Genomic DNA, 18594 nt, shown 5'->3' on the forward strand with positions numbered 1-18594 from the left:
TAAAAAGTCAGAAAACAACAGGTGCTGCAGAGGATGTGGAGAAATAGGAACACTTTTACACTGTTGGTGGGACTGTAAACTAGTTCAACCATTGTGGAAGACAGTGTGGTGAATCCCTCAAGGATCTAGAACTAGAAATACTGTTTGACCCAGCCATCCCATTACTGGGTATATACTCAAAGGATTATAAATTATGCTGCTATAAAGACACACGCACACGTATGTTTATTCCGGCACTATTCACAATAGCAAAGATTTGGAACCAACCCAAATGTCCATCAATAATAGACTGGATTAAGAAAATGTGGCACACATACACCATGGAATACTATGCAGCCATAAAAAAGGATGAGTTCATGTTCTTTGTAGGGACATGGATGAAGTTGGAAACCATCATTCTGAACAAACTATCCCAAGGACAGAAAACCAAACATCGCATGTTCTCACTCGTAAGTGGGAACTGAACAATGAAAACACTTGGACACAGGATAGGGAACATCACACACCAGGGCCTGTCGTGCGGTTGGAAGGGGGAGGGATAGCATTAGGAGATACACCTAATGTAAATGACGAGTTAATGGGTGCAGCACACCAACATGGCACATGTGTACATATGTAACAAACCTGCACGTTGTGCATCTGTACCCTAGAACATAAGGTATTAAAAAAAAAATTCATTGGAAGAGCATGTTAAAAAAAAAAAAAAAAGAATTCTGTGTCTTGCAGGACACAGAACTGCAAGAAAAGGATTTGGGGATTGGTTTGGTTAGGCCTGTGAGATTGAGTTCAGCGCTGAGCTCCTTGCCAATGAGAATGGGATGCTATTAATCCAGAGTCTGTAGTGGCATCACAATTAACCAAGGTATCACTGTGGTTGACAGTGATGAAGGTCCAACTGAAGCAAGTGTCTTGAGAGCCCAGAGAGCTGCTATACTTGACCTTACAGCAACAGTGATCTAACTATAAAAATTGTGATGTGAGATGGATTATTAATAAGTGCCCTTGTGCACTTACAGAAAAAAATTACAAACTCAGGTCCCTTAGCCCTCACAATAGGGTATGAGAGCCAGAAAGCATCCATGACAACCCTAAAAACAGCTCTTGCGCCTAAAAATCAAACACAAAATGTAACTGTGTGGATTGCTAAATGAAAATTAGAGTTGACTTCTCAGTCTCATCAAATTTCTCAAAACTTTTACCATTGATTGGTTAAGGAATAAGATTCTGAAATCTGGAATGAGGATATCTGGTTGAACTCTGAGGAAACTGATAATCTTGAATCCCCAAGTCACTCTGAGCCTCCTGTTACCAGTGGAAATAGTCTGCCCTCCACAGACTAGGCTTCCTCTGCTTGAAAACCCTGTGATAATAAACCCTGGAGTGTGAATCTCTTAGTGCTTTCATGCCCAACAGTAAAGTTACCAGAAAACTACAGCAGACAAAAAAAGAAAGAACAACTGAAGATATAATGTAGGTTTGGGTTACTCTAACAACTAAAGAATCCTAACCAGCTAAGTGAGCTTCTGGCTGAGGGCAGGGAAAAATATGACTGGGTCATGGAAGAAGGAAGTTATAGCTATCATTTACAGTCTCACGACCAAATACAGAACAAGGATTAGTAATTTTGCTTATTTTATGTGCTTGTTTTATGTATGTGCTTATTTGTATATATTAACAGTTTACTTTTTCTCTTTCCCATTTCTATTTGATATACCAGTTGTTGGAAGTTATATTTGCAATTTAGTCTTTATATAAGAGAACATTCAGTGTGACTATGAATTTATGGAGTAATGCATAGCTAGTAATAGATACAATGACTCTTGGAACTAGCCATCTGCTCATTCTGGGGAAAGGGTGAAACTTCGATTGTAGTAATAGCTGTATTTTGTGGGGTGAAAATACAATTCTATTGATGGATGGAAATTTAAACGTGCATTGAAAGGTATGTATGGAAGCCAAGTTGTCAACGTGCTGGAATGTTCCATTTATGGAATTATTGCTCCACAAATCCAAATTCACTATTGTGTCAGCTCTATGAAAATCTGGGCTGTTTAAATACTTTCCCTCCTAACAGCTGGCATGATGCTAAGCTTTGTTCACAGAGGATATTGAAGAACACTGCTAGAGGAAAGGGCTTTCCTTCTGTCCCAGTGTGCTTGCTTGACAGAGCACACCGGGACTAGTGTGATGTTCATAGCTTTCTCTAGCACTAGACTCCTACAGTGCACACAGCTTCTCTAGCAGCCAGTTCCTGTAATGCACTTAGCAGGGAGCAGCCTCCCCCAGCACCCATGTTGGACAGTTCTGCAGCACAGTGCTTCCACTCAGACACCTTCCTATGAATTGCTCTCCTCAGCACCCTAAGAGAGCTGAATTCCAGCAAGTTATACCAGCACATACCACAGTGACTTCTCTCTCGTATAGCAAGCCACAGTGGTGCCATTTCCATCAAGGTCTGGATCTCAGCCCTGAGGTAGACTAGGCACTCTTCCTTGGATTGTCCTAGGAATCCACCACTTTGCCTGACAGGTGGTGGCTGCTCCTTATATGTGCTTTTCACATATTCTTTAGAATTATTTTTATTTCCTCCTAGCCAATCCCTTGTTATTCTACTTCTTTGTTCTAGTTTAGAATTCTTTATATTGAACTTTCCCATTGAGAGACAGGAAATGGAAGGTAAGATCCTGTTATCTGTCCCTTTCCTTCTCACATAGCTATAATTACAAATCTCCTCCAATTCCCCATATGTACTACTGAAGATAGAACCTGCTTGTAAGAACTCATCTGTGCTACACATAAACAGAAATAAAGGATATTATTTATAGTAACTTTCATTTGGGGAGGTTATTCCAGGCTAATTATGCTTTGATATATGTTTGTCTTAATGGATTATCTCTTTCTAATGATTATCTGCACATTTGCAGTGCTAATAACACCTCAAATTTCATATATATAAAAATAACTTATTGCCTTGGTACTGTCATATATTTAAGATAATCCAGGATCACTTACAAGCAACACAAGCAAAAGACAGCATTTTACAGCCACTGCTATGAAAATCTATAAAAATTAAAAAAAAACAAAACTATCTACACCTTTAGGCAGTCCAATGTATTTACAATAGTTAGTCCAAGAGTCAGAAAGACAACTAAATAGCCTAAATCACCCAATCTAGAATACATGTAGGTTTAAAGTAGCATAATCCTTTATCAGCACAAAATTTTGTTCTGAAGAATAAAATACAATTCAGTTTTTAAAGAATGAAGAGAGCAATACTGATTCTGAATGACCATCACTGAATCCAGATTTGTTCACTGATTACATCACTTAGTTGACTGTTGATTTGAATAAACCTATATGAATATACCATTTACTGAGAGCTTCCCAATACAAGCAGCTATTTTGCTAAAGGCTTTAACACAATCTCACAACAACCCATCAGGTAGATTTTATTATTCCCATTTTGTAAATGAGGAAACTGAAGCTTAGAAAGGTTAAGTGAATTGTCCAAGGTCACAGCCTAATTCTTTAACACAAAAGTCCATCTTCTTAATCTCCACATTACTGCCTTCCGAGTGCCTACGCCTGGGTATATACAGGTGCTATTGTATGTAAAGACTTTACAAAGGGCCCGTGGGTATGGACAGTCTTAAGATAATCAGTTTCAACAAGCTTTCATAGGTAATCTTTCTTCAAAATGATCCACATAAGAATGCACCTGCAGTATATCATGCTGGTTCTCTGTTCTAACATTCTGTTTATACTTACCTTTCTTCCACTTTATAAATAAAAGCACACTTCTTACCCATTCAGGGAGACAATCTGAAGTATTGAGGTAGAATTGAGCTCTAATGACTAAGTAACAAATCTTTTGGGTGACTTCCAATCCCTTGCTTAAAAAACAAAACAAAACAAAACTGAAGGAATCTAAGGAATATCTAAACAACTTAAGTTGATGTGATTCTGGGCAAATATCTCAAAAGAATTCAGTGACAATGCCATAATAAACTCCTTCCATTCCTGTTAATTTATTTAGGTGAACAACATTTTTCAACCTTACATTCATAAGATGAAAATCAGAAGTAAAACTTATGCTGAAATGTTTCTCATTTCAGTAATAAATAAAATTCACTCATAACTGGGAAAGGAAAATGCCTCCATCTCATTAGATGCATTTCCTACAAAATACTTACCAAAATTCATAATTTATTTTTGATCATTTGGATACTATTAATTGTAACTCAATTTAGCCACTTTTTACATTAAAAATTTTAAACATTTTTCTAGCGAAGAAGTATGATAAAGTAAATAATACTACCTAGAATTATGCTGAAAAATTTTAGATGTCAACATAAACGTGCAAGGGGATTTTTTCAAAATCCATTTTGAGAAGTAGAAAAGTTTCAAAAAGTTAAAGATGTTTAATGTTTTATCCTCTCCTCACTCAAATTAGAGACACAGATATAAGAAGACAAAGACATATTGCCAGTATTTTCACCAAAAGCCACTACCTGAATAGAATGATCAATCTGGTATTGGAAAAATACCAGAAATGAAAGCAACTACTTCCAAAAACTTATAGGGCTGCTTGAGAAACAAACAAAAACAAGCAGTTTTGTTTTTGTTTCACTTAAGAGTGTTAGTGTTAAATATAAAAGAAATAATCATAGATTATTTTTGTTTCATTTAAAAAAATGATTAAATAAATGCATACTGAACATAGAAAAATAAGATTTCTAGAGAGTGACAGGAAGACAACTGTATTGATTTTCTAGGAGTGAAACATTTCAATCAAATTCAAATAAATTAAATCGGAGCACTAAACTGTGAAGAAGCTGATAAGCCTTACAGAAGAGAGATGCTTAAAGCCATTAAACAGAGGCAGAGGTATAGACTGGAAGGAATAATGCCACTGGGTTCACTACTGGTAGAAGCCAACAACGTTTGAGACTGTAAGCTCTTACTTGCCTCTTGTCTTAGTTTACTGCTAGTGTCTTTACCTAGCATGACCTCTCAAGACCAGTCTCTCTGGCTCTTCTTTCCAGATGCCAAATGTCACATTCCCCACTAGTAATAAATAATAAAACATTTCATTCTCAGCACTTCTTTTTAAAGTTATCTCCATATTATAGGAAATCATAAACCATTAGCATAAAATGAAAGACTAAAGGTTGTGAAATCAGACCCTAGAACAGACCTAGCACAAGGAAATGAGTGATCCTTCATCTTTATATATTTCTGATGCAAGTTACCATGCTATACCATTATTTCTTATGTGTCACAGAATCTGACAAGGCAGGTTAAATAATTTGGCAAAAATCCTAAGTGTATCCTATCTCATGATGTTCTTTCTGACTTTTTTCCTAGTATAGAGTATTTCTGCTATGGTTACTTTGAGAAAAATATTCATCGTAAAGCATAACTGAAAGCAATCTCCATGGACAATTACATATGTAAAAAAAGTGATGACAAAGCAGAGCTAGCATAAATGTATGTGAACATGTATATGCATGCATGCATGCATGTGTGTGTGCAAATGGATAGGTATCTAATATCTATAGATATCTGTATCTAATATCTATAGATATATCTATAGATATATAATATAGATCTATATACAGATATATATAATGTCTATAGATATTAGATACAGTAGATATGTTATATATAGCTTATATATACTATATAGTATTACTATATACACTAAATATGTTATATATAGCTATATATAATATACTATATATGTAATATATAGTATATATAGTACGCACTATATATTACAAATTAGAGATAATTTAAAGACAAATATATCTAATAGAGATAAAATATATCTAATATATATTATATATTAGAGAGGTAATATATTAGATATATAAATATATTATTAAATATATCAATATTAGATAGGTACCTGCTACCTAATTTGTCAATCTAAAGCAGACTTTCTGGCTGGGCACGGTGACTCATGTCTATAATCCCAGTGCTATGGGAGGCCAAAGTGGGAGGACTGCTTCAGGGCAGGAACTTGAGACCAGCCTGGGTAACATAGTGAGACCCTATCTCTACCAAAAAAAAACCAGAAAAAACCCAAACCAGTTCTGACGGCCCATATCTGTAGTCCCCGCTACTTGGGACAGGCTAAGGTGAGCTGATCGCTTGAGCCCAGGAGTTCAGGGCTGTAGTAAGCTATGACTGTACCACTGCACTCCAGCTTGGGCGACAGAGTGAGATCTTGTCTCGAAAATAAATAAATACATAAACTGGACTTACTAATCTCAGAAAATTTAAAGACAAAATACATTATAATGCTCCTAAAAGTTCTTACCAACTTTTTTGTTCTCTCACCTGTGGCTCATTCACCAGTCATTTCTGTACCTATATTTTGGAAATCACTTTGGAAATAGTGATTTAAAGAAAGACTTCTTTTAATGAAATCCACTGGTACAGTAGTAGTTCCCAAACGTGAAAATACTTGGGCTTTGAACTTACGCAAATAACATTTAAGAACAGGTTTTTCTGTTTTAGTTAAATAATGAAAAGAAGGCAAAAGAAACTTAGGCAGCAAATATGCCCCATTTATTGAAGTGTGTATATGTTTGTTGGGATTAGGAGGAGCAAATTTTCTAACTGCATTAGGCAGCCAGATAGTATTTAGAAGCCATGAGAAAAAAAGAGATTTGTAATATATCCTTAGCTTCAACTGCATTTCACAAATACACCTGTGCATGTGTATATAAGATAGTCACTCTCGTACTTGTATAATTCAATAGAGAAAAAGGTGTATTTTCTAAATGTTAAGCAAAACATTTTCCATTCTGCAATAAAAACTGAGAAATACTGAAATTTAAGGCAAACTAGCAGGACACCAAGTATAATCTGTATACACATACTGGTGACAATTATTATTCAATAACTGTTACTAAACTGATGGGAAAAAGATTCACCTTTTCTTAACAACAGTCTCAAAATCCCTTTAAACCTTTATCATTTTGTATCCCATCAACTTATATATGGACATTAGAGTTATGAGCATACCTCCATAGCCTGGGCTAGGCGTTCTTCTAGTGCCATGTAGGTAAGGAACTGAGGATCCACGTATGAAATAGCTTCGGCAACTCCTAGTCCATCTGCAAAGCCATCAAATAGGCTGAAAAAAAAGAAAGAAAAAAAAAACCAGAAAAACAAAGCTCACCACTATGATTTGGGAAATCTTATGCTAAGGACATAATTGTATTAGCATACTGACAAGCCAATAAGCATGCTGTGCACAGAAAACCTTAAAATATTTTAATACCAACTTGTAGGGTTAGGGGCAGGAGGAACCCAATAGAAATGTGAGGTGCTAAAGATAAGTAGTTAAGATACCATGACCTCATCCAACAGGCTGCCAAACTCAATGCACAAAGTTTATAGAAAAATTCTCTTTTGTGTTTCTGGCTCTAACTCCAGAGACTGCTTAAAGGTACAGGTTGAGCATCCCAAATCTGAAAATCTGAAATCCAAAATGTGCCCATGAGTATTTCCTTTGTATGTCATACTGGCACTCAAAAAGTTTCAGATTTTGAACCATTTTAGATTTTGAATTTTCAAATTTGGGATGCTCAACTGGAAGTATATGCAAATATTCCAAAATGTAGGAAAAAAAATCCCAAATCCCAAACACTTCTGGTACCAAGCATTTCAGTTGAGGGATGTAGTACATTTCCCCACCCGATTATTTCCCACATATTTCTCCTTCTGTTTTTCAGTTTCCAAACTGCATGTAGGTGAGAGTATGACAAAGAAAATAACTATATTTATTTTAATTCTATCATTACTCATGGCCTCTTTTTCCTTTTCTCATTTTGTAATGCTGAATAATTCTGGATTGTAAAATATTTTAGTATTTGAAGCCTTTCTCATTAATCTATCATCTCCTCTTCTAAGATTAGGCCACCTCCATTATTATACAGCTTGAAAAATATCTAGCTCCTAACTGCTCATTTTTATTATAATTTTCTCTAAAAAACCATTAAGCTCCTAGAAGGAAAACATGTCTCACTTTGGTCCTATTCTCCTTCCTCTACCCCTGAACACATCGAGATTCCTCCCTTTCCTCCAGTCTTGGAAATACTAAGTATTTCAAAATTTGAAAACCGTAAGCATGTCCTTGGTCCTCTTCTCTCTAATCTGGCTCCCTTGGAAATTATTAATATATTCAAGCCCATTTTCTTCAATTATCCTCTCTGCAGGTAATTCCTAAATCTCTACCTAATTCCTAAACTCCCCTGAAGCTCCTGACCTACATTTCTAGTTGTCTGTGGGGCACTTTGAGTAGACGTATACCACCTCTTAAGTCCAAGAGATCCAAAACTGAGCTTATTTTGTCCAAAGACAAACTTGTTGACTTCCATATCCTATCATATTTGAATATCATAGTCCTAAACATCCACAAATAACCTAGCTCAAAAATCATTTTGATGTCAACCCATGTGCCATAATTAAAATTACCCATCTATTGCCGAGAGACATAGAAATGGTTCTTAAAAAGAATATGTTATAGTTTAGCAGTGTCTGGAAATCAAGTATCACATGATACAAAGCAACAGACATGTTCATATAATCACAGATTTTGGAATTAATATTAAGAATTACTGAATCCATCCACTCTTGAAATACTGAAACTCCCTCATCTAGCAGTAAGATGTAGTACAAAGAGAAAGAGCCCTGAAGTCAGTAAGACATAGTAGGTGTGCAAAAGTGCCTGGCACAGGGATGGCACCACAGTAGACATTCAAGAAACAGAAGAAACATTCCTTCCACACAGAAAATACACTGCTTTCTAAGGTGGTATGTACCAGTGCGGGATAGCACTACTACGAATTTAAAACATATTAAGTGTTCCTACTTGCAACTTTTGCTCTGTTGCTGTAATTCTGCCTGCTGAAACAACATAAATTGTGTCTTCCTTCTCTTTGCAAAACAACCCTTCAAATGACTGAAGACAACTATCTCCCAATAATTCTTTTCTTCTCCAGGCTAAGCAAATCTAGACACTCAAAGCATATAATATCCAGTTGTAATTTGGCCCACTACAAATAATCAGTTAAAAATTCTAAGATCATGTACTTGGCAGTCACCATGGTAATAACTGTTTCAGGCTGGGTGTGGTGGCTGTAATCCCAGTACTTTGGGAGGTCAAGGTGGGCAAATCACTTTGAGCTCAGGAGTTCAAGACCAGCCTGGGCAACATGGCAAAAGCCCACATCTACAAAAAATACAAATATTAGCCAGGCATTGGTAGCTCATGCCTGTAGTCCCAGCTACACGTGAGGCTGAGGCTGGAGAATCACTTAAGCCTGGGAAGCAGAGGTTGCAGTGAGTCAAGTTTGCACCACTGCACTACAGCCTGGGTGACAGAATGGGACCCCGTCTCAAAAAAAAAAAAAACATAAAACAAAAAAACAAAAAATTGTTTCAGACAAGAACCACTAATAGGTACTAAAACTAGTGGATGGAAATTTGACAGTTTAAGAAGAAACATGTTATTTACAGTCTCAAAGTATCTTCATGCGAGAAGCCTCTTGACTACAGTTGACTCCTAAACAACAGGGGCTTGAGGTGGGTATAGGTGGGTACCTTTAACTTCAGTTTTTTTTACACCTCTGCCACCTCTGAGATAATGAGACTAATCCCTCCTCTTCCTCTTCAGCTTACTACTCAACATGAAGACAGCAAGGATGAAGACCTTTATGATGACCTACTTCCACTTAATGAAGAATAAATACATTTTCTCTTTTTATGATTTTCTTAACATTTTCTTTTCTCTAGCTTGCTTTATGTAAGAATACAGTATGTAATACATATCACATACAAAACATGTGGCAATCAACTGTTTACTTTATCATAAGGCTTCTGGTCAACAGTGGACTATCGGTAATTAACCTTCTGAAGAGTCAAAAGTTACGCTTGGATTTTCTAGTGCACAGGGATCAGCACCCCTAACCCCTGTGTTGTTCAAGGGTCAGCTGTATAAAAGGATAAATGACAACTGTAAAGAAATCTGACAGATAACACCATAACTAAATCAGATTTTGCATCACCAGTAATGGGTTGATTTGACACCATGTATTTTTGATATGTAATGCAAAGGACAAAACATCACTTTTAGGGTGTTTCTGCTAAAAATTCACAACTCAAATCTATTCATGACAGACAAATACACCCTAAGGGATATTCTAAAAAATAAATGACCTGTACTTTTAAAAAATCTCAGGGTAACGAAAAACAAAGACAAAGGAAATGTCCACATTAAAAGAGACTGAAGAAACTCGTTAACTAAATACAATGAAAAATCTAATACAAGATTAGACCAGAAAAAAATTTCTCTAATGGCACTGGTGGAACAACTACGAACATTTAAATAAGGTCTGTAGATTAGATGATATTGTATCAGCATTAATTTGCTGACTTTGACAATTTTACTGCGTTATGTAAGAAAATGGTCTTGGATTTGGAAATTCATTCTAGATTATTTACAAGTAAAGAAAAAGACATCACGCCTGCAACTTACTCATTAAGTGGGTCAGAAAAAAACCTTACTATAAGTATAAACAAAGGAAAGACAGAATGGTAACACAAACGTGGTTTTAAAATGTTAGCATTCAGGAAATCTTAGTGAAGAATATATGAGGATTTTTGTACTATTTTTGCCACTTTTCTGTAAGTCTAAAATTATATCAAAATATTTAAAAATTCTATTAAGCCACAGTTATATCCACACAGAATTAACTTCTCACAATCTTATTAGGTTAATAAGAACTCAATTTCTTACAGGAAGACAGAGAAGTTAAGGAGTTATCAAAGAATAAACAAATGGTAGAGGTGGGATTTGTCCGTATCTGAAACGATGATTTCTCTGTGTCACTTCCTACCACACCAAGCTATCAGGTACTCTTGAGTATTCTGAACACTAGTGCAACTTCAATGAAAACAAGTAAACAAACTTGATAGAGGAGTTTTTCCATTTTCCTTTAAACTAAATTAACGAACCAAAAGGCTTCACTTTTTTCCTAAGCAGTGGTGAAATGAAAACATGTGTGCCAAAGTTTGACTTTAGAGACAAGAACTGCTGCTCTTTGCCATGGCTTTACCCATAGCATGCTATTTTAATATGGAAATGAAACCACATTTTCACCTTATCAACCTTTAGACATTGCCACATAAATTAATGTAGTACCATATAAGCAAATAATGAGGTGTGGACATACAGCAACCTTCAAAATTTGTGTCTTAAAATTAATGCTAAAATGTTTCTATAATTTAAAAAAAAAAACTACTTTGAAGCTCTGTACATTTTTGGACCATTAGTAAGGTTTCTAAAACCTTAACACAACAGCCATGTCTAGAAAGATCATCAGTGAACTAGAACCTAAAGTAATAGTTTCTCAAATTTAAGTTCAAATTATATTCAGAGGCTGGGCATGGTGGCTCACACCTGTAATCCCAGCACTTTGGGAGGCCAAGGAGGGCAGATCACTTGAGGTCAGGAGTTTGAGACCAGCCTGGGCAACATTGTGAAACCCTGTCTGTACTGAAAATATAAAAATTAGCTGGATGTGGTGGCAGGCGCCTGTAATTCCAGCTACTTGGGAGGCTGGGGCAAGAAAATCACTTGAACCTGAGAGGCGGAGGTTGCACTGAGCCGAGATCACACCACTGCATTCCAGCCTGGGCAACAGAACGAGACTCCATCTCAAACAAACAAATTATATTCAGCAAAAACTTCCATTATTCTTTCAAATTTCTAGGTAAAACAACCTTTTTGGAAGTTATTTGGAAATATGTATCCACACCTTGAAAAATACTACGTATCTCAGTAATGTCACTTTCAATTATTTGTCCTAAAGGAAAAACCAGAAGTATAGAAAAACTTTTATGCAGGATGGGGAAGAAAAAGTTCACTGCACTATTTCAATGAGTCAATAATCCGTTAAATCTTAGTGCCCCTATAGGAAGGAGCATCTTCGTAACAAAGCTGTAAAAAATTATTTTTAGAGTCTTGAAAATGTGCAACAGAAAAAATTCCTTCATATGAAACCATAATTGCCTCCCAACATGCATAGATGATGCTAAACAGATGATTCTTTCAACTGCTGAACACTTTGAGGAATTACTTTGCATAATGGAGACAGAAGACTTCCGAATTAATAAGGAGTGCAGTAAAAAGGTAATGGGGAGACAGAGAGAGGAAGGAAAAGAGGGAAGCATCAAGATCAGCAAGACTGGGACTAGGTAAAACGGCTTATTCTCCATAACGTATGGGAAGCCAGAAAATGTGTTTTAAAGTATGAGAATGTTTAAGGTGGAATTACAAATTGCATGGCTGTAATGAAATACCATTTCTACTTCCCCAAAATGGTGATAAAAGTCTGTTCTCCACACATTTTTTCCCCCCTTGGGAAGTAAGAATAGGAAAGGGCAAGGAAGATCTCAAGATGTTCAGTTTCCCATCTGGAACAATCTGGAGAAGTACAGAGAAGTAGCTAGCAAACACAGAAAGAGAAATTAAAGACACAAAAGAGGGCTTAAAACATATGTTCCGGAAACCTGAAGAGAATCAGGAGATATACCTGAGTTTTTTCTTATTTATTTTTCTGAATTTTCTGTGAAGGAATTTTAACTGGAAAAACAATACAAATTCTTAAAAATATATTTGTACAGAGAAAGAAACAAGGGTGAGTACATCAAGATATCTTTTTTGCCCCAGAAAAAGTAAAAAAAGGGGGATCAGTTAGGACACCCTTTCTACATCTCAATAGCTACTTGCTTTCAGTGGGCTGTTACACACTTTAAAGACACTATAAACCAAAACAGTTAAATTCTGAGCATTGTATCATAAGTAGTAACAATTCCACAATACAATTCACTTATATGTTACTTTCATTTGAAGCTGACTATTCTTTGTCAAACATAAAGTAAATTAAATGCTTTCAACATCTCCTGGAAAGTAATATTTTATCTTCCATATTTTACATACAGAGAAGGAAAAGGAAGAACAGGGAAGGAAAACTATTCTTACAGTTTTCTGATTCAACCACAGGTTTTAAAATTCAAGTGGTATTCATTAAGAAGCTATTTTTGAAAGAATTATGCTAAGTGCTACAGGGCATACAAAGCAAAATTTTAAAAGTCAGAAATCTAAAACTCAAAAAATGTGTATAAGTAACTAGGATACAAGGTGAGCTTCAAGAGAGCCAAAGGTCAAAGGAAGAGGTCACTCACTGGAGGAAGTAGGAAAGGGTCCAAGTAGGAAGGACATTTGAAATGAGCTTTGAAGAAGAGGAGAACTAACAGATGGGGAAAATTAGAATATTTCTTAGCTAGCAGAGATTTAATTTTCATAATTTAGAATCATGAACTCATTCAACTCAAAGAGTCTAATTAAGCATCCTAATAAAATCATGCTACATACCTCCAATCCACATCTAAGTCTTCACTCACACTGGAGTCATCCTCCAGGTTATTGTTACCATCCAACATAAAAGCTGGCTGTGCAAATTCATTGGCAGGTTCATTTCCCTCATCACTGCTGCTTTCATTGACTTCATTGTACTGTAACCAAGGAATTTCTCCCTCTTCCAAAGATGTCTGTTCCCTAGTACAAACATTTTAAAGGAAGAAAAAAATATTATTTTAAAACATACCATAACACTGTCTTTTTAATTCTATTCCATGCAAGTGGATTATGTTGAGTTCTAAGCTCTTAGTACTTTTATAAATCTAAAAAACTGTCTTTCTTGACTGCAGAATTATGTAAAAAAGGAAAGAAATTAGTTATAGGGTCATATGTATACAGAAATAGTTCCTAATTACATAGGAACATATTTATTTTACAAATTATCTATGCTCTGTTTTCTTCTTCTGTAGGAGAAACGTAAGAAAAATCCATCCCTGACTATTTGAATTTTAAAACACTGCTCTTGAGTACTTTCCCTTCACAGTTAAAATCTGAATTCCTTAACCTGGCCTTCAAATCCTTACATAACACATTCTTTCTGCTCAGCCCACTTCTCCAACAGCATCTCTCATCACTCTTCCCCCAGCTACTAGGCTCCTACTGTTCTTTCTACTTTTGCAACACACGGAGATCATTTCTACCGTGAGGCCATTTCCTCTACCTAAAATGTTCTTGCACTGAATGTTTACCTTGCTACTTTCTTTCTGATGTTCATGTCAGATTATAAGTCACCTACTCAGGGAGGCCTGTCTTGAACATTCAGTTTAAATAGCTCTCCAGTTACTGACTACCACATAACTCTGCTTATTTAAATTATAAAATTTATTTTTACTTAACATTTTCTTATTTGTTTACTGTCAGTCTACTCCTAATAGAAACTAACTAAACAGGAACAGAGACACACAAATCAATGGTACAGATCAAGAAAATAAGGAGGAGATAAAGGAAGTATTTCAAAACAGGAAGAAAAAAAAGGACTCCTTAGGCTAGGTGCAGTGGCTCACCCCTATAATCCCAGCACTTTGGGAGTCCGAGGCAGGCAGATCACTTGAGGCCAGGAGTTTGAGACCAGCCTGGACAACATAGTGAAACTCTGTCTCTACTAAAAGTATAAAAAATTAGCTGGGTGAATGCCTAATTTCAGCTACTCAGGAAGCTGAGGCATGAGAATCACTTGAACTCAGAAGGCAGAAGTTGCAGTGAGCTGAGATCACACCACTGCACTCCAGCCTGGGCAATAGAGAGAGACTCTGTCTCAAAAAACAAAAAAGGACTCAACAACAAAATGTATTGGGACAACTGCGTATTAGTCTGCAGGGAGGGAGGTTAAATCCCTTAAATAGACTTTAGCTATACTTTTTTGAAGTACATGTGCATATGCACCCCCACCCTCACTTAAACAATGAGTACCTGAAGAGTCTTGAGAGAAAATTTTACAAAAATTTCAGTGTCATTCTAAGCATGATATAAAACCCTGAAGTCACAAACAGACTGATAAATTCTACAACATTCACATTAAAGAAAACACTCATGGAAAAGTCAAAACACCAAAAATTTGGACACAAAACTCAAATTGAGAAAAGTGAACTATAATACAAGAGAGATAAAGGGCTTTTCCTTAATAAATAGAAGCTTAAAATGTAAAAACAAACCATAAGAAAAACATCAATATATATCAACAGAAAGGAGGCAAAGGTTATATTTGGTTGGCAGAAAAGGAAATTCAAATAGCCCTTAAATATATTAAGAGAAGCTCTGCCTCATTTATAATAAGCAAAATGCAAATTAAAACAACTATGTTTCAACTATTAGCAAAAATAAAAAATTCTGATAATATCCTGTGTGTTGGTGAAACTTTGAAGAAAGGCAACCCATATAGTGTTGGTAAGAAAGTGACAAATTTAAGTTCTTTGTAGGGAAACCTGGCAATAGCTATAGATTAGGTTTATTGCATACTCACTGACCTAGTGGTTTGGCTTCCAGTTATTTCTCCTAAACAAGTATGTACAATGTGTTTTTTTTTTTCTTCAGCATTACTTACAATAACCAAAACTGTCCACCAAATGAAACTGGTATACCCATGTAGCATTATACAGTAAGTCCTCACTTAACTTTATAGACAGCTTCTTAGAAACTGTGACTTTAAGCAAAACAAGGTAGTACTATGCAGATTTTTAAAAAGAATAAAGGAAATCTACATGCATGAATATTAAACAATCTAAAAAACAGATCTATAAACAAAACAAATAACAAAAGTCAAGTGTACACACATGTCTACACAATGTGCTGTATAAAAAAATGAAATGGAATGTGTACACATACATGCTTTTATGTGTACAGAAGATCTTTAGAAGTTCAAAAAGGAAGCTGGTTATAATGGCTTTAAAGAAAATCTAGGTTAGAAAAAATAAATATGTAATCACAGATTCATCAAAACAAGGCTGCTAGCTCTAAGAGCAAGTCTAAGGATGAAAAATGTGTGAGTAAAACCATAATTTGGCACTATAATAACGTAAAAGACTAATTTTGAAAAACTGGGCTTCTTAAATTACCAACATTCAATATCTCTGCTCTTGCTTTTTCTTTTGCATAGAAAGTTCTTTCTGAACCCTAATTCTCATCTTTAAGAACTCAGCTCAAAAGTCAATTCCAAAGAGACGTCGTCCCTGACCACTCTAATTAATATCTTCATTATTTACCTTCTTTCACATTACTGTTTTACTCCTTTCACAGTAATCATCACAGTGTGTAATATACTGGGTTTGTATCTTGGTGATCATCTGCCTTTCCTACGACAATGTAAGCTTCATGAAGGAATGTTATTTGTCTTGTTTACTGATACAACTCCAATATCCAAAACAATGCCTGGCACAAAGTAAATGCTCAATAAATATTTGCTGAGTGAATAATTACTAACACAAATGACATATGAATAATTTATACTTAGTAAACTAAACTAACAGTGATTAAAGGCAATCAAATATAAAATCATGAGGCCAGGCGTGGTGGCTCACGCCTGTAAACCCAGCCCTTTGGGAGGCCAAGGCAGGCAGATCACCTGAGGTCAGGAGTTCAAGACCAGCCTGGCCAACATGGTGAAACCCCGTCTCTACTAAAAATACAAAAATTAGCTAGGCATGATGGTGGGTACCTGTAGTCCCAGCTACTCAGGAGGCTGAGGCAGGAGAATTGCTTGAACCTGGGAGGTGGAGGTTGCAGTGAGCCAAGATCATGCCACTGCACTCCAGCCTGGGCAACAGAGAGCAAGACTCACTCTCTCTCTCTCTCTCTATATATACATATGTGTGTGTGTGTGTGTATATCTCATGAAGAAGAAAAAAGTGCCACCTCAACCTACCACTGTCAAAACCAATTATGTTTGTGAATTTTTCTTTATAGATTTTTCTATATATTTTATTTCTAGATTTTCTTATAGGATTAATCTCAAGCTGAAAATGTATATGCTTCGAGAAGTACAAGTTTTACTATTAGTCTAGATTGAAAAAGTTCTTTTCCTAAAAAAAAAAAACAAAAAAACATAATTTACCAAAATAGTTCCCATGAGAGACTAAGAATTAGAATCAATTATCATAGAAAAAATTATCATCAAAAAGATATTCTCCTACAATAAAACATGGTTTCACAAGTGAATACTAACAAACTTTAAAGGAATAAGTAAACTAAGCAACAGATGCAAAGGCCAGAAAAAGAAAAGCATAAACATTCTTTTAGCAAAGCAAGTACCAAACTGATATTGAAACAAAAAACTAAAAGACAATTTGCATCTAGGAATCTCAATATAAAAATCCCATGTAAAATATTAGAATCCAGCAGCCCATTAAAATAACAATAAACCATGACTGTGATCAGATTTGGTTTATTTCAAGGAGCAAGGGAAGTTTAATATTAGCAAATCTAATTATAGAATAATTCCTCATGATCAGGGCAAAAGTGAAAAATCATCATGATAATTTTCATTGATGCTAAAAAGACTTTAATAAAATTCAACAAACATTCTTGCTAGAAACCCAGAAAATAATAAAAGGTTGGAAGACAGCTACACCCATTCATTTACATCTTGTCTATGGCTACTTTTATACTGCAACAGTAGAGGTGAGTAGCTGCAACACAGACTGGACACAAAGCCATGAATATTTATTATCTAGTCCTTCATGGTATGTTTGACAACCCTTACAGTACTAGAGCTTTCCCATTAAAATGAGGAAAGAACAAAAATGTTAACCATCAATCACTGATATTTTGGAGAGATCATACAATGCAATTAGACAAGATTATGAACACTAGCTTTTGCAACTAACTTTCTCCCTTTCTGTGAATGAATCACTGATTTCCCTCTTGAGGCTGTCCTTTCTCCCTTAAACAATGACAGTACTAATTTACCCATTCCTAACTTAACCAAAATGACATTTTAGGTGCCCAACTTCTCTTATTAAAGCAAAGTGGAGACATACATTGTGTCTCAATAGAGGATACTGAAATTATCAGTGTTTTCAACTTAATTGTTCTTTTTAAAATACCAAAAGCATAATGAAAAAAATCAGGGGGTCCTATTGGTTCTACATAAGGCTTATAAATACAATTAACGGCATATCCAACATTTGAATGTGATATATACCACTCTTGTACAATATACAGAAAAATAAATCTCACTGTTCTCAGCATACCCTTCCTGAAGAGATAATTCTTGGTTTTCTTCTTCAGGGCCACTGCTATCACTCTGTAGCTCAGGTTCATTCTCATCTTTTCCTGGCAGAGTCTCCCAGCTTTCATCACTTGAGGACTGATCTTTTTCTGTACCAGAAAATCGATGAGGCAAAGAAGCAGACCATTCCCCATCACTGCATTCAGAACTGCAAATCAGAAGAGAAATAAACTATCATTATGTGTTCAGTTATTTTTATCATTTGGGGTGTTAACTAGATGATACAGTTTGGATCTGTGTTCCCACCAAATCTCATGTTGAACTGTAATCTGAAATGTTGGAGATGCGGCCTGGTGGGAGGTTACTGGATCATGGGGGTGGATCCTTCATGAAGAGTTTAGCATTATCCCCTTGGTACTGTTCTTGTGATAGT

At 35.7% G+C, this 18594-nt stretch overlaps 1 protein-coding gene across 2 annotated transcripts in view; it reads right to left on the reverse strand.

Moving 5' to 3' along the window:
- The window catches only part of PJA2 (praja ring finger 2, E3 ubiquitin protein ligase), a 73213-nt gene that overhangs the window by 12443 nt on the left and 42176 nt on the right, over nucleotides 1-18594 (reverse strand). For both annotated transcript variants that reach the window (XM_011949317.1, XM_011949318.1), the window contains 3 exons: nucleotides 18184-18369; nucleotides 13454-13636; nucleotides 7036-7147 (listed from right to left, as the gene is read on the reverse strand). In XM_011949317.1, coding sequence (XP_011804707.1) covers nucleotides 7036-7147; nucleotides 13454-13636; nucleotides 18184-18369 — 481 coding nt within the window. The remainder of the gene's footprint in view (nucleotides 1-7035; nucleotides 7148-13453; nucleotides 13637-18183; nucleotides 18370-18594) is intronic.

The sequence above is a fragment of the Colobus angolensis genome, unplaced genomic scaffold (genome assembly GCF_000951035.1).
Source record: "Colobus angolensis palliatus isolate OR3802 unplaced genomic scaffold, Cang.pa_1.0 Scaffold298, whole genome shotgun sequence".
Classification (NCBI taxonomy): domain Eukaryota; kingdom Metazoa; phylum Chordata; class Mammalia; order Primates; family Cercopithecidae; genus Colobus; species Colobus angolensis.